Source organism: Apteryx mantelli, chromosome 2 (genome assembly GCF_036417845.1).
Source record: "Apteryx mantelli isolate bAptMan1 chromosome 2, bAptMan1.hap1, whole genome shotgun sequence".
Classification (NCBI taxonomy): Eukaryota; Metazoa; Chordata; class Aves; order Apterygiformes; family Apterygidae; genus Apteryx; species Apteryx mantelli.
This window is the reverse complement of record NC_089979.1, coordinates 14,674,549-14,690,713: the sequence shown is the minus strand read 5'-3', so window position 1 is coordinate 14,690,713 and position 16,165 is coordinate 14,674,549. Positions and strand designations below refer to the sequence as shown.

Here is a 16,165-nt window from a genome sequence, read left to right as displayed (position 1 = left end):
ATATTTTATATCCCCCAAAAAGTTAGCTTGGAGAAAAAAAAATAAAAGCCAAGTTCTTATTAACCAGCCAAATCTTAGTCTTGCTTGAAAAGAGTCAGAGTAGAGTTATGGAGGAGGGAAACAAATCCCTCCCCGCTTACAGAAGGGAACTGTAACATCACAAGGGTAACTAGCCAGCCAAAGCTCTGCTTCTTGACCCAGACAGACCAACCTACCAGAGTTCAACTGCAGAAGCACAGAGGGAAAGAAAAAAATTTGCAGAAGTAAATCAAGAGCAAGCAAATATTTGATAACTCCCATCAACTGTTCCTGAAAATAGAATGGAACCTCCTAAAAATACATCCTAAGAAGTTTATTCAGGTACCACCAAAATAATACCTGGACAACCAGTTCCATTTACATTGAAACCCATGATATTAGAGGACATGAAAATTTACTGTAGTGGTCATTGCCCATAACCTGTATTCCATTTGTATCAACAACACTGGTAATTCACCCATAAGGTTTAAGTGCTTCTAATTCACTTTATTCCTAGCTTTTAAGGCACTCTGCATGTAGGTTGTTGCTCATGTCCTGTGAAGTTCCTAGTGCCAACAGCTGAAGTCACTGGAAGCTGAAGATAATCAGCAGTGAACACCTTTAGACCTTTAAGATTATACATTTAAGATACATTTAGAGCATTATTTGGAATAAGAATCTCTAGTAAACACCCACTTTACCCTAATGGATATTTGGAGGATTTCAAGATGTAAAATTATTCCTCAAGCTACTAAATGCATCAGGAAAAGCTCAGGATAAGATGTTCACTGTGCAAAAGAAGAAATCAGAAGCCCATCTTAAATATAACAGATAATTGTTCAGAGCTTGTTTTCAAACATTATTGTTTTGCTGATCTGCCTTTGCATGAAGAAAAATAAAGTGGTCAGCACTAATCCAACTGTGTAACTGCTGCCAGCTGTATACAAGAAAAGAATGATTTCATAGGGAGGTCATGCTGTCAGTATCAAGGAAGCAGCTGAAAGGGATCCCTTTGAGGACTTCCTTCCCAGCTGATTTATGCAAGTTTTATAGCTCCTAAAAATTATATTGAAAATAAAGTGTAAAGAGAAACAGTATAAAATACTTCCTAGCTTCTCTGTCCTGAAACCAGGCCCCCCAACAAATCTCAACATCTGTATACTTATACAACTGTATTCATTTATTTAAACTTCCATTCACAAAATTATGGCCACTGTTTGAACTGTAAGCCCATACATGCTCATCTACTAAATTGTCTGTTCTCAATTTGCTAAAAGTCAGTTTCATGCTCTTCTTGTGTTTTACATAAATGTCATAAATCAATTTATTTGTAAAACTTTCACAAGCTGTTAATTCACACTTATTAAGAGCCTAAGCTTTTCCTTGCAATTAGAGGCCAATCTTTAGATAACCATCCAGAAGAATCCCCAAACAACAAGAGCCTTAGGGGGCTTTCTACTTTTGTAATGATTTTTGTTATGATGATACAATTACCTTTAACTTTTTAGACACTTATAATTAACCTGAAACTGGATTACTCAGCATCAGACTCTTAACTAGCTTGTTAAAGGCTCAAATTTAAAGAACAAAATCAATGTCATCTTCATAGCCTCTTTAAGTCCATGGAAAGAGCCCCACAACTCTGTTCAGAAGGAAGTGGTTGTCTACAGATAAATAAAATTACAGTTGTCAGTCATAAGGCACAAATAATATTTGTAACAACTTCAGTAAGGGGAACTATAAAGCACCATTGAGCTGCATCAGGTGCCTGGATGCTCTGGGAGACTGCTGTAGCACTTTTCAAAGGGTAGGTATCTGATACCTTCCTCAGTTTTCAAAGGTTTACAGACACTTTTTTACCATTTAAAAGGCATGTATGAAACCTTCTAAAGTCTTATGACTGTGATCTACGGGCAGACATTTGCACTGAAGCCAGAAGTTTTGCCAGATGTTCAGCTCCCAGTCACTCTAAGCAGTGAGATATCTGGGCACAAAATTCGTTTTCCCTCCTGACAAATCCCAGACAACTGCATAGTCTAAGTGCCTGTAACCTGCTCAGCTTTGGCAGGGAAGCAGTATGCATTACTTTGAGTCAACTACTGAAACCTCAAACAAGGGGTTAAACTACTGTAGTGTTTTGAACATAATTTTTCATTAAAATACCTTACAGTGCTTCAAAACATTTTCCAAACTCAACAGTCCTAAGGGAACAGTATTGGCAGAACTTCTTGAACCCCTGTAGGGCCTATATGAAACTAGAAATAGCAGTTTTTTAACAGTTCATGACAGACTGGAATTATCAGTCTGGCTACTGCAGGATATCAGCTTTAAAGAAACCTTTTGCCTTCTCTGCCTTTTCCCTCAACATTTTCTGTATGATATTTTTATTACTTTTGAGAAGGAGAAATTGTTTGAGGAACGTTAAATTGTGCTGTTGAACCCAATTAATTTCATGTCTTTGCCAAGGAAATCTTTCCATTTGCATTATTATATCACACCGAGAAATAGTCTCCTGAAAGGCATTGGCAGTTCCTTCTTAAAAGTGAATCTCAGATGATAAATCCTTAAGACAATAACTTTGCTTTCTCTGGCAGTGGGGAAGCATACTGCAGAAACAGGAGAAAAAAAGTTGCTAAAAATGTTACTCCTGAGCAGTGGCAGTTATTCCAAAAATTTTTTCAAGACATGTGCTTTGCATACAGAAGAAAAGCTATACCAACCTCTGAGTTGAAAGGACCATATCTGTGGCCAGCAGCATCTGGTTGTTCAGAGTAGAAAGCATAAACATAAGGCCTGAAAGAAAGAAAAGCCTTGTTCACATAGCTTTCCTTCAATAACAACAAAAAACCCAAACCTGCCAGGCCAAGTCAAATCAAGTCAACTTTCCAACTAGAGCTGGCTTTATGGAAAGAAACTGTTGTTCAGTCATATGTTTCCATGGTATGATTAAGCAATTAGTTGTTCTACAAATTGATTAAATCCAAGCACACATGCAGGGAGGCTCATGGGGTACCATCTGAGGACACACACTCTTTTCTTCATTTTGCAAGAGAGATCATAACAGCAGCTCGCATGAGCTTTGCAGCCAGCAGTACGTGGGAACTTGTGTACTAAAAAGGTAGTGATAATTAAAATCTTGAAATTTTCCCAGTCTTCGGGGTACAGTTCTGTATCTGCCATCGTCTGTAAGGTTGTTAAGTCATTATTTGACTCAGTGGGATAAGAACAATCTAGCTTAATCCACGTAACTAAATGTTTCTTCATAGAAAAGAAATTCATACCATAAATTTATTGAGAAGAAACAAAATGCTGATGAATAAAAGCCGGGATCCAAAAAAATATCCTCAACTTAGTGATACTACAACAGACAAAAAATATTGTAAAAATAAAATTTCCCCTTGCTCTTCCAGCTATTTTCAGGGAGATGAAAGGGGCCATTATGCAACAACAGATGACAATAAGTGAATTACCTTTCATTATCCGGAAGGGTTAGCCACTGCAGTATTGTTAATATTCTGCGTTCATGAGGGATGACGCTGGACCAAAAAATGCAAAAAGTATGCCTTGTTATCACAGAATACAAAAAGCATCAAAAAAGCCATACTATGAACTGATTCTGACATGATTAAGACCAAACATCATAATGTCATTTTCTTTTAGTATGTTTTATCTTCTCTCTTCTCATTTGGTACTGATTCTTATTTTGTAAACAGAATCACTTCAGATCTGTTGGATGTCCACATACTCCAAGAGAAAGATGATTAAATGCTTGCCCCTGGAGTGAGAACTCAAGGCAGTAAGTTTAACTGTTCTAAATCACAGTGAAGAAGGATCCATTCCTGTAGCTAACCCAGGTAAACCAGTTTTATTCACAACAGCACTACCATTGAAGTCATATGGACAGCTGGCATGAATAAAAACCATGAAATTGCTCACGTCAGTACGAGTTTACACAATCATCCTTCTCTGGTAGTCTTGAAGATACTGGAAGAGTTCCCACTTATTTACTAGAAACCGAACGAAGGGCTAAGCCAGTGCAAATCAAAATAGATCCATTTGGAGCACCAGGCCAGCAACACAGTAACTTGCACAACTTTGACAACTTCTCACTCTGCAAAACATGTTCATCCTATTTCACTGTTTGTATCCTGAGACTTCTTGCTTGGCTGCTGAGGCCAAAATTCACGCTACGAGAATGACTAACCTTATAAACAAGCTGTTAAACTTCAAAAGTTCTCATCTTAGGAAAGCTCTACAGGCCACTGACCATGCTATTAATATAATATAGTAGCATTTGTCAATCCAGATTCCATCAGATCAACAGCAGACTCCTGAGCCAGGAATCAAACTCAATCATCCTGGATTCACCATGCTGAATCAAATTCAACATTATTTGGAAGCATATCCAACAGCTAAATAATGATGTCCACAGCCATTTTGAAACAAGTCAGTTCTTAATGCCTTGCAGAGCAACACTGGTCCTGAGTCTCCTGCTATGTAAACAACTTTCTGTTATAAAACAACTGTAAGAATGAGAATTCATGCTAAAAATTTGCAAACTGGGCAATACTCAAGATTGTTATTCCACTTTATGGTATTGCATATAACTGGGCAATACCATAAAGTGGAATAATAATCTCAGGTATTGCCCAGTTTGCAAATTTTTATTAGAGGTGCAATTTGAAAAATCTACATTATTCCAACTCAGTCATTTGAGACTGAAATCATTTTAACACTTATGTTTGCCTGAAAGACAGTTAATCTAAAAATTTTCTGCCTCAAATTAAATAATAAAGTTTTAAGGAGGGTATATATTGTTCATACATAAAGTGGCTGAATCCCTCCCTTAATATTGACTTTTGTATGAACTATAATTGGTTACCTTCCATAACATTTTATATTCCAAGCATGCAAATGACCACCAGCCTACGTGTTTATGATGACCATCTAGTTGTAATCTTTAGAATCATATAAATTTCTTTGTTTTGTAGAGCACTAGATCGAAGCTCTGTCAAATAGCTGGTTTGCAAGCCTAAACGTATAATCATCTTTGTACATGGTACATTTTTATTATTCTCTCCAAATATGATATTTACAGTAGCAAAGAACATTATTCTTAATGGAATCACAAAAAACAGGGAAACTCCTTGGTACTTCAATCTTCACAGTTTGCCCATTCTCTTCACTCCTGGGATCATGCTGCCAAAATGAGAGGTTGATCCACAGGAATTCCTCAGAAATGATCAAAATTTCTTCATTTTCATGTAGGAAGATTTTTCTCAGCTGGGACAAGGGAAAAATAATTTGGAACAGCAGAGATCCTCAAGACTGTCGTTAAGAAAGGGGATTTGGATATCTTATTCAGAGGTTAAACAGACTGGAATGTAAAATGAGTGTCTATTCTAATTGCTTTTGAGGCAATTAGGCTGCTGATGTCAAACGACATAAGAGGACAATAAAGGAGTCTTCCACAAATATTCAAAGATCTAGAAAATATTGCTATCAAAACTAAGGGACAAAACAACACACAGTCAAATGAAGGAAAATAATTTTTGACAGTCACACATCTTTTGTTCAGACAATTGCTAAAAATCAGTGTATGAACTTAACTAAAACAAATGCTACAATTTGCTGTTTTATCAGAAATATCACACAAAGGGAACACAAGAGGGTTACAGACACAGCCTCCAACTAGGCAGACACTGAATGCTTAGAGCAAGGAAAACATCTTAATAAACACTTGTATCAAATTAATTCTGAATTATTCATTACAAGCCTCAAGAAAACAGAGGGGACTTACACAGACCAGAAGAACGTGCCAGCTTTCACTCCTTGCTTGGCTGCAGTAATCCAAATCTAATGAGGAAAATATAAGAGGATTAGAATGTGTTCAGGTCTTTAATGTCCCTCTAAAATCAAAAGAAAATGTTTTCAAGACACATTCTTCTACACTGAATCTAAAAATAAAAATTGCAGTCTTCAGCCTGCATCCCTAATTCAAACACTCGGAGTAACAAACCCATGCAGATTCTGTAGCAGTGAATCGGTGCTTTACCAGCTATGCCATAAACGATTTCAATCCTGAATATCTGTGTTGCTTTTAATGCAAAGCACTGAGATGTGTGGCCAGGCACTTCTCCAGGATAACACTTAATTTTCAACAGCAGCCATATTTCACCTGAGCACTTTAGTGTTCATTTTTTGGAGAATATTCAGTTAGGAAACTACTACACATTTAAGATCACAGCATAAAACTACTCAGGGTCAGAATAAAGGTTGCTCTATCCCAGTATTCTACCACCAGGAGCAGTCGATAGAAAATGTTTTGGGAAAACGTATACAAAAAAGGGTGTAGACACGGTGAGCAGAGGAACAAAGAAAGCAGAGGGGGACTCTTTCCTCAGTTGGAGTTTAAGAGCTTTCCGAGCTCACCCAAAATGGTAATTGATGGGAATGATGGAAACAATCTCCATGAATTTATCAAATCTTTTATTTGAACCCATCTATTTTTCTGGTTTCCACAAAAGCTTGTAGCAGCAAGTTCCACAGTGTAATTGCACACTGCATGGATGTATTTTTCTTTTGTTTGCTTTAAGCCTGCCAGTTTCACTGAGGTTAGGGTGAAGTTTTCATACTGTGAAAACAAGTTATTAATCCATTCTCTTCCCATTTCTGTATACCTTTCATGATTTTTATAAGCCTCTTCTGTATTCCCCTCTACTTATTCCCTTTCAAGTTGGAGCAGCCTTGGTTTGTTTGACCTTTCTTTAATGAAAGCCATTCCATACCTCTGGTTATCCTCATTATCATTCTCTCTCTTCTTTATTATATAAATATATATACACAAGGCAGGGGAGTGAGAATGATCAAAAATCAGGAAGCCCCAAAACTAAGGTAAGCACGCAATACAAATTTATACCCTGACAGAACTAAATTTCTTTTGCAAAGAACTACCCAAATTATTTCAAAAGCCATTTAAGCAATAATGGCTTAAAGACCAGTATTGTATATATAACTAGGTTACTTCTTCCCCATGTACATTATTTATACATACTGCATTTCATCTATTTCATGACAATTTAAGCCCAAACATAGTTCTGTTACTTGGTAATTGCAAACCTACTGGTTTACTTTAAATCAGCTGCTTGAAAGTACATTCAAGACCACTATACCTTGCTGAGGTAGACACTTAAAACTGTCATCTGGGCCTGCATTATTCGTATGTCATGCCTGAATTTTTCACACGTTAGTTTTAACTGAAGCAAATTTGGCACAGTCTGATGAAAGATCATTTCCACACTGAGGTTATACTAAATGGCAGATGTATCTGGACAATGTTATATTCATGAAAGAAATTGGGCATCTCTGCCCTTCAGTGCACATGTCTCCTGGACATACCTCTTCTCTGCATCATCCTCAGTTCTTCCAAATCTTACTGGACCTAATTCAGTTATACTAAAATCAAAGCTATAAAAGAACATTTGTCTTCACTTCATTCAAAATTTTCAGTAAGGTATCCTCTTTTCCAGGGGAGAATACATCCTCAGTAACTTTACAAAAATGATGGTTTACTAAATAAATGCAGCAAGAACAGGCACGAGAATGGCCATGGACTTGCAGCCCACTGTTCTCAGTTCTCAGGTGCTTCCAGGCAAGTCTGGTTTCAGGGGTGGCTTGTATTGATCTGTGCTCACACTGCCACTAGATGGGAAGTTCCCCCAGCATCATCCCCCAGCCTACATAGCTCCAGCCTTGCATGGTGGCATGGACCACAAATGGATCTGGTTGAAAACTAACTCTTCAAAAAGAAAAAAAATAAGAAGTTGAAATAGTATTGGAATTTTGTTTTGAATTGTTGAATAACGGGGACATTGTTTTTAAACATTCATATAGTACTAACCCTGACAGGACGGGACAGAAAAACGCAGGTAAACATGAGAAGAGATGAGGAAGGGCTTGCCCTTTCGCAGATTGTGTTACTGAGCCCATGGCTGCAGTCAGAGACACGACTAGCGCAAGGACACATCCACAAGCTCGCTTGTGGCACACACTTCAGCATGGGGTATACAACCCCAGCCTGGATCCTGTGTCTAACTAAAGCTGGTGCTAGTCCATATCCATTAGTGGTTCTTGGGCTACCCAGGTGAAAAGCACCCTTAAAGCAATAACATTTTCCATTGCGTTGTAGATACACTCCTAGAGCAGAACCCCCTCGTGGCAGAGAAGAGAGGTCAAACTCAAATTCAGCATGAGGAGTGTCAGCTCCACTGCTGTTATGCTCTTTGGTCTTGCTGTATTTGGAAAACCATTGTCCCTATAGAGCTGCAGCAGATTTATTTTTCTTTGAAAGTGTTTGTGTTCCTGCAAAGTTTAAATAATTTTGCAGATATCTTTGGGCAGTTACCAACAAACTAAGTTCAGGGAATTTGGTATCTGGATTTTACCATCTGTTAACTCTCATTTAGCTTTCTAGTACTTTGGACTGCACAGATCCAAGCGGTCTGATCTGTCTATGGTTGGCCAGATCAGATCAGCCTTGTTCCACATGCAGCAGCTCAAGTTGTCCTGTGCAGCTCCTGACTCTTAGCCCTGGTGAAATTACCCACGACACCATCCATTTTGGGCAGTGATTTTAAACTTGTGCCAAAAGACAGCTTCTCTCTGGCCAAGAAGTTGGTAACTATTTTTTATTCCAGTCCAGCATACAGCATGCTTTATGAATGCCAAATGAAAACTGCATGACTGCCGTCCTGAACAGGAGGCAATGCAAGCAACCATCCACTTCCCACCTGTGTGCAAAGGTCAAAGACACATGCAGCTTTAACCAGCGCCCCTCACAAGACACTGATTCTAGGAAACTTCTGCAAAGCTCTTGCAATACCGAGTTCAGGATAGGACAAGAGACAAACCTGCAGGGTGAAAATTTCTATATTTTAAACCAGTCCTTGAAGAGCTGTTCCTATACCGGGCTGCAGAGTCTGACAATGTCCCCAGGACAAGAAAAGTAGGGAACATCCCTAACTGCGCACTCCTAGCACCTCCCTTTGCCCAGTTGAGGTAGGCAGCAGTGAGGAGAGGGCCGGACTTCCCCTTCCAAAGGCAGCCAGATGGGGAAAAAAGGCAGCTTCCCTGCTTCCAAGCATTCCACCTCAGGAAAACAGCAATTTAAATTGGTGTTAAATGCTGGGATGAGGTCACATGTCTGCTGGACTTGAAATAAGCTCAACAGCTAAGACAATGATCTGTTCAAGTCAAAGACCAACAAATCACATGGTCCACATCTGACCCCCATGTCTGAGAAGCGAGTCTGCATTGACTCCTCCTTTAACTCAGGGCTACAATAAAATGCTATTGGAGCCTAAAAATAAATAAATAAATAAATAAAGAGAGAGAGCGAGAGAAAGAGAGAGAGAGAGGAGCTTGGTTTATTTAAAACCAAAATGAGAAAATTCAGCACAATTCAACATCATACCTAAAGACACTACCCATAACTAAACATTTGCAGAGACATCTTAACGCATGCAGAGAAGCAACAGCAGTCCTCCAGGTCAGACATTTCTATCCACATTAAATACACTTTAAACCAAATGCCCAGTGTGTTTTAGAGCTGTGACAGTTATCTCTCGTGAATCCAGCAGCAGCAGTCTCAGATGTTCTGCTTCATTATCCAGACCTTTTACCACTTCAGCGAAATTAGACAAAAGACTGTCAGCTGGAGTAGGTGATGTGAGCACCTAAGTTTCCCTACTGTCCTCAGCTATAGGATAATAACTCCAGAAGAAAAGCATGGCAGCTAAGCCACGAGTGAACATCTCTCACAGTCTTTAAATTAAATTCATTGTCTTGCAAGACACGACACAAGTCATGTCTCTCCTGGGCTAACATACTGTCAATCAGGGTAGGAGAGAAAAGGAAGATGTAGCTGATGCCCTCTCAGTCTTATCCATCCAGAACAACAGAAATTAAGAAGGGAGTAAGAGTTATTGTTCCATTCCCTCTCTGCTGGTTAAAGTCACAATCTTCAAGTTAATTAATCCTAGATGTTCCAGCACTGCGCATGTAAATGTAATGTGTTATACTAGCCTCCGTGGCTGGTCACATCTGTTCAGGTCACTTACCATAAAGTTTGCTGTGTTTGGCATTGCAAGGTCAGTACCATTTGTGAGCTTATGTAATTTATTTGCCATATGTAAATAAATTGGATTTAACTGTTAATATGTTGGAATTTTATAGTTAGCTTTTTAACTATGTCAGCTGTGCATCTCTGTTTTGCATATGGGACAAGACTTTATCATCTTGCAAACTATATAAAGGCTATATTTCTGAATGAATTTGCTTAAGCAGAGAAGAGAGTAAGAGAAATAAAAAATTCAAAGAAACTAAACTGTATTCACATCACATCATAGGGATTAGAGAATACCTAACTTTTCCAATGTAGAAAAATCTGTTAAATTATGGAACCACAGATTCAACTCTAGTACACTGGCAAATGTCCCAAGAAATAAGATATGTGATTTGCTATGTGCATACCAAACATATCCTCTAATTTGAATTGTTATAACTTTTATATCCTCCATGCATGACTATAGCTCTTCTCCTTTGTTAATGGATAGAAACACACAGGCTAAGCAACACTGTGTGGCCATGCCATAGGGAACGTGGACGTCCCAAGTTCTCCCTCTCTAGTTCCGACTCCTAAACAAGACGCGTTTGCACACAGCTTTTACAGAGAAAAATCAACCAAGATAGCTGTCAAATGGTGACAATATGCACAAAAAGTGCTGTGTCTCTCTACTTTTAATCTTCCGTGAAGAAAGCAGCCCCAGGAGTTTTGCAAAGGCTGCCCGGTGCTTGTCGCGCTAGGAGAGACCGGGCAGCGGCGCGTCTCAGGTCAGGGCTGCCGGGAGGGCCGGCCCCGGGGGAGAGCTGTGCAAACGCTCTCCCTGCTCGCCGGCCAGCGGAGGAAATTGCTGTCAGGAGCAGAGGTTAGGCACACACCAGCCGCGGCCAAGGAGAGGGAATGCTCGAGCAGGAAATCCCCGTCGCGCCCAGAGAAAGGTGGGGAGGGGGAAATGGCAGCGTTTCTCCGGTAAACAGAGGTGTACAGGACCGGGCAGGGGTGTACAAGCGGGCAGGGTTAACGCTGGGGTGCACCGAATGCAACGCTCCTGCGCCGCTTGCATTTGTCCGGCCAACAAGGTAAAGCGCACAGCGGCCGCTTCCACCCTCCTTACCCCTTTAACAAGACGTAAAGGGACTGACAGCTTTGAGCACCTCAGCGTTGCTCTCTTGCCCAAACAGAAGATTTTGGTGCAAGAAGCTTCTTAATTAATTAACTAGACAGAATCAAAGGGCCTTGTTTCTTTTACATGGTTCAAGCCAGGGAAAAAAAACACTTCTCAAGATCCAAAACTTATAGACAGACCTCTCTTCTTCCCCCAACCACCTTCCCCCTTCTTCTGGCGACAAAGTAATGGCAAAACATGATGGCTCAGGACAAGAGCTCAGGATGAAAAGGCGGATGGCAGCTCTCCAGAGAGCCCTTCCTCCTCCTCAGCTGTAACTACCACCTCAACACTGAGGTTGGCCAGGCAAGAACAACGAAAATCAAGTCCCTTCTGTAACTCTTAGACAGTCCAAACCAACAAAATTCAAATTAATTGAAGAGCAAAATGATTGTTTTTATGCCAACAATAGCTTTGATATGGAATTTGAAATTTAGATAAGCATCAGAAATATACAGTTAAGATGTGTAGCAATGATGCCCAGTGTCTACAGACTATAAAAACAGCTTTATGACATGCCGTGACATAAGTCACTTGCTTAGGAACGTGATGTCCCTTTTTTAAGGCTCAGCTCCACATCTCAAGCTGAGCCCTTTTGAAGGGTTATTTTCACTTAAAATGGCTAGTAATGTAAAGCTTCATAAAAGATGCCCTAAACAACCCTCAGTACTGTAAGATATTTCTGAAAGAGAAGAGTCTTCGGAGGCAAATTCAGACCCCAGCGGCGCTGCCTTCTGAGGGGGCCTCTCTGTCTCCACTGACTACTGAATAGCAGTTTTATACCTGCCACCTTCTGACCTCAGGAGGGTCAACGGATTATTTCTAAGGATCATGAAAGGTCATTAAGAAAAGCAACATATCACCAGTAAGCTTAAGCTCACTACACCAAATTACTCATTGGAAAATATTTAAGATGCCACAAATGGAAAGAGATGGAAAACTACTGCTAAGGCAGCTGGGGGCCTAATTTAGGCAGTTCACTTAAGTGCTTAAATTTACATGGAGTAAACAGAGTCTCAGTGTCATGAAAAATAGAGCGGTGAGAGGCTGCAGAAAAATAATGATGATGAGTGGTTATGCAGGTGTTTACTGTCAAACACTTTTGTTTTAAAAAACAAGGTATTTTATGTACTAAGCCAGAAAACTAGGTCTCAGGAGGTCACGCTGAGACGCTGAGGAGTTAGAATGCCTTGAAACACTTCCAAACTACCTTCTCCCCCCTCCTCCTTTTCTTAATGCTCTTAAAATTAATTTCTCATAACTCCTGATGTGGAAACACTCAGCTACTCATCTGCCAAATCCTACTGATGTCACATGGTATTCTGGATGTTTCCCAGAAAGATGCTGACTATGAGAACAAGTAATTAAAAAAAAAAAGTTAACAAAGAGTTATACAACAGACCAGTTTCCATGAGCAGGCAAGTATTTCAGAAATGATCACCATTAAACGACATTCTCCTCCAGCCAGTTTCAGCCATTATACGAGGCTGGGGATCCTAGACATTTTTATTGCTTTCCTGGGGAAAGTAGGCAGTTTTAGGTTACAATTCCTAACCAAGTACCACTCCAAAGTTGTCCAAGTACTCCAGTTTGAGACCCACGACATAAAAGAAGCCATCTAAATAAATTTTCCTGTAAAATACTAGACAAGATTTCCCTTCCCCCCCCCAATTTTACTCTCTCATCTTTGACTACTCAGCTATCTTTGTTAATCTACATCAATGTGATATTTAGAGAAAATTATTAAAAGGACTTGGATTGGGAATGTGCCTCAACCATACAGACAGAGAGGTTTTCTTCCTCATCAAAACCTGTCCTCTGAGTTTTAATAGCCCATCTTCACTTTTTCTTCACTTTGCTAGTGAAATTGTGCCAAATGTGCAGATCTTCCATAGGCAGAAGGAGGATCATTTACGTCAATATTTCTGCAACAGAGCTACCTTCTTCCTACCCAGCCACTACATCAACTCTATCAGATTTGCCAAACCCAGAGGTTTCCCTGCAAGTTTGTAAGCATCTGGGCCTGAATTATTGTCCTTCCTCTATGCATTTGTTTCCAATTCTCCAAAGATGTTTCTAGCTTATTATATTTTCTTTTTAACACTTCTCCAGATCAGCTGTTTTATTTTTTCATCCATACTTGTGTACGCAACACTTTCCACTATCCTCTGAGAATCTCATTCGGCCTGTGCTGATCCACTGGTGCACAGCTTCCCTCAGCTCTTCTCCACTGACATTTTTCATGACCCCTGTTTACAATCCATCGCAACTTCTATGCTCTGGAACAATACAGGTGTTTCTAATGGGTGGGTGCAGGAATTATCCAATATTCCCTACTCAACAGAGTAGGTGATGCAATATTTTTAGAGAGATATGTGGTACTTCAAAAATATTGTGGTTTAAAATTTCCCCCAACTGAGGAACTAACTCCTACCTAATTTTGATTAAGGTAAGATGCACAATGAAATTAGCAATGCTTAATTAAATTACAGCTGCTTAAGAAGTTGTCACACAGCAGCTGAGTCACAATATTGCCTACGAGCTCGATGTTTGACTGCAGCAAAACGGGTTGGCTTGTAAGGACCTGTGGCTGCTGTGGCTGAACCTGAGACAGATGAAAAGGTTACCTGCTGCTGCTCTTCCATTGCATGTGTCCTCCATCCTGCCTCTCCTTTGCTCACATCTACCAGGACAGCAAGGCACAATTCTTCACCCTGTCCTGTCCAGAAAAGCCATGCTAAAAGCTAACCAAGGTCACAGTTGGGCAAGGGAGTGACTACACTCACTATTATGCTGACAAACTTTACAAGAGAACAAATATCTCATCTTGGCTCAGCTACAGCCAGATACACGTGCCGGTCACGCATCTGTCTGAAGCTCTAAATTGTCTTGATTTGCATTTGTTGCAGACTAAAATCACTCACAAATAATACACACTAATTTGATAAGCCCCCAAACCATCCAGGTAACTCCCTTTAGTCTCTTGGGATAATCCTATCTTAGAGTTTGGGGGCTGACACATGACCATCCTAGAGAACAGCTCTGACAATTTATGGCATTCCCAATCCCTTCCTGATCCCCCCCACATCCATCACCCGTCTTGTAGGGTTATTTGGTTGGGGCGTTTTTGAACAACTCTCCAGTACAGATTGTAGTTACCCAAACAATCAGTTCACTGACACAGTCATGCAACTTGGCATGTAAAATCTGTTAGTTTAATTTAAACCCACTTTCACTGGCAGTTTAAATGAAGCCACCACAGCATGCACCAACAGGAGAAAGTGCAGCAGAAGCAAGGGGACTGACTTAGGGGGACCTTAGGGGACCTCAGCAGTGCAGGACACATTGAAGGAGACCATTTGCTTGCCCAGAGTAAGGATTCAAGGACAGAGAAACAACTAATTCAATACCAGTCTATGAGACAGTGCCTAGTTCAACCATTGCTGCCGTGTTCAAAGCAGAAATTAATTCACAAACTTCTACAGCCTCTGCAGCAAGTCAGGTAACAGCAATCACTTGTAGACTTAACAAATAATAATTATGAAGTTGTGCCACGCTACTCTGACAGAACATTAATACTCCAACTGCCACAAAAACATTACTAGGACGAAAACCTGAGAAATCCTTAATGAAAAGGAAACATTATGCCATGGTGACGAAAATATAGTAATTTGTGTTAAACTGCTGCCTAAAGTGAGGGTTTTTTCCTAGCCACATCTAATTTATACTTATCAACACAAGCACCGTTCCATAATCAATGGTTTTATTATTCTGAAAAGCAAAAGCCAACTCAAAATGTTACATTAAAATGATAGACACCGGGCCCACCGTGGGGAGATTAGGTACAAATTGTTCACAGATGTATTTTTTTAATTATTATTATTGGCTGTGTTCCACAGCCCAGGGGGAGGGGAGGAAGGAGGGAGGGAGGAGGAGGGAATCTGAAACTTACTGGTTGACCTCCCCACCATCTGTGATTGAATTTCTCTCGCCCTCGAAGATTGAAGCTGGCATCAAACACTGGGTCATACATCGAATTGCCAACGATTCCGTGTGATTCAGGATAGAGTCCCTTTGTGCAGAAGTAGATTAATTAGTAAAACCCTAACACACACAAATCCAGTTCTCCATAGCTATCCACAAATACACTAAATTATTTTAAAATGGGTATCCTTGTAACTGCAAGCCAGAAAAGATTTTCATTTTAAGATAAGCACATTTAAAACTGACTGTAGTAATTAAAGCAGTAGGAGATGATTGAATTGTGTTAAAAAGCACAAAAACTCCTGTTACTGGATACTTTAAAGTATTTTCACACTGGATAAAAGTTAGTTCGGGGCCATCTAAAGTAAGCAAAAATTTATAAAAAGAAGATTGATTTGAACTTTCAGTTCCTATTCATGAATACCCTTTCTGGAAACAGTAATTCATTCTTTGGTGGCAAGAGTAACACTTAGCTTTTCCATTTTATAATGTTTTATCTTCACCTGTGCCTCTGTGAGATAAGTATTATTCTCAAGAAGAAACTGAGGCAAATCACCCAGAGCCATGGCTTCACATCACAATTTCCCCAGCAGTAAAGGTGATTTAAGAGGTTTCTTCTCTCCTCCCTGTCTCTCAGCCCACTCCATCCCCAGCTATTTATTTTTCCATTCCTCCTTTCTCTTCCCAGTTAACACTTGTGCAAAGGCTGCAGCCTACAGAAAAAAGAAGGGAAAAAAAGGCGGCTGCAGGTCGGGAAGGGTGGGAGCCCCCTGGCCCAGCTTCAGGAGCACCGTCGCTGCCATGCAGGAGTGTCTCGCAGCCCCAGTGGGGACAGACTGGCCGCCAGCATTGCCACCAGGGTACGGAGGTGACACTTC

General features: G+C 40.1%; 1 protein-coding gene across 2 annotated transcripts in view; it reads right to left on the bottom strand.

Annotated features, from left to right (window-relative positions):
- ENPP2 (ectonucleotide pyrophosphatase/phosphodiesterase 2) overlaps positions 1 to 16,165 on the bottom strand; it is a 57,776-nt gene that overhangs the window by 28,278 nt on the left and 13,333 nt on the right. For both annotated transcript variants that reach the window (XM_067292273.1, XM_013956825.2), the window contains exons 8-11: positions 15,256 to 15,375; positions 5,819 to 5,874; positions 3,489 to 3,554; positions 2,739 to 2,811 (exon numbers count right to left, since the gene is read on the bottom strand). In XM_067292273.1, coding sequence (XP_067148374.1) covers positions 2,739 to 2,811; positions 3,489 to 3,554; positions 5,819 to 5,874; positions 15,256 to 15,375 — 315 coding nt within the window. The remainder of the gene's footprint in view (positions 1 to 2,738; positions 2,812 to 3,488; positions 3,555 to 5,818; positions 5,875 to 15,255; positions 15,376 to 16,165) is intronic.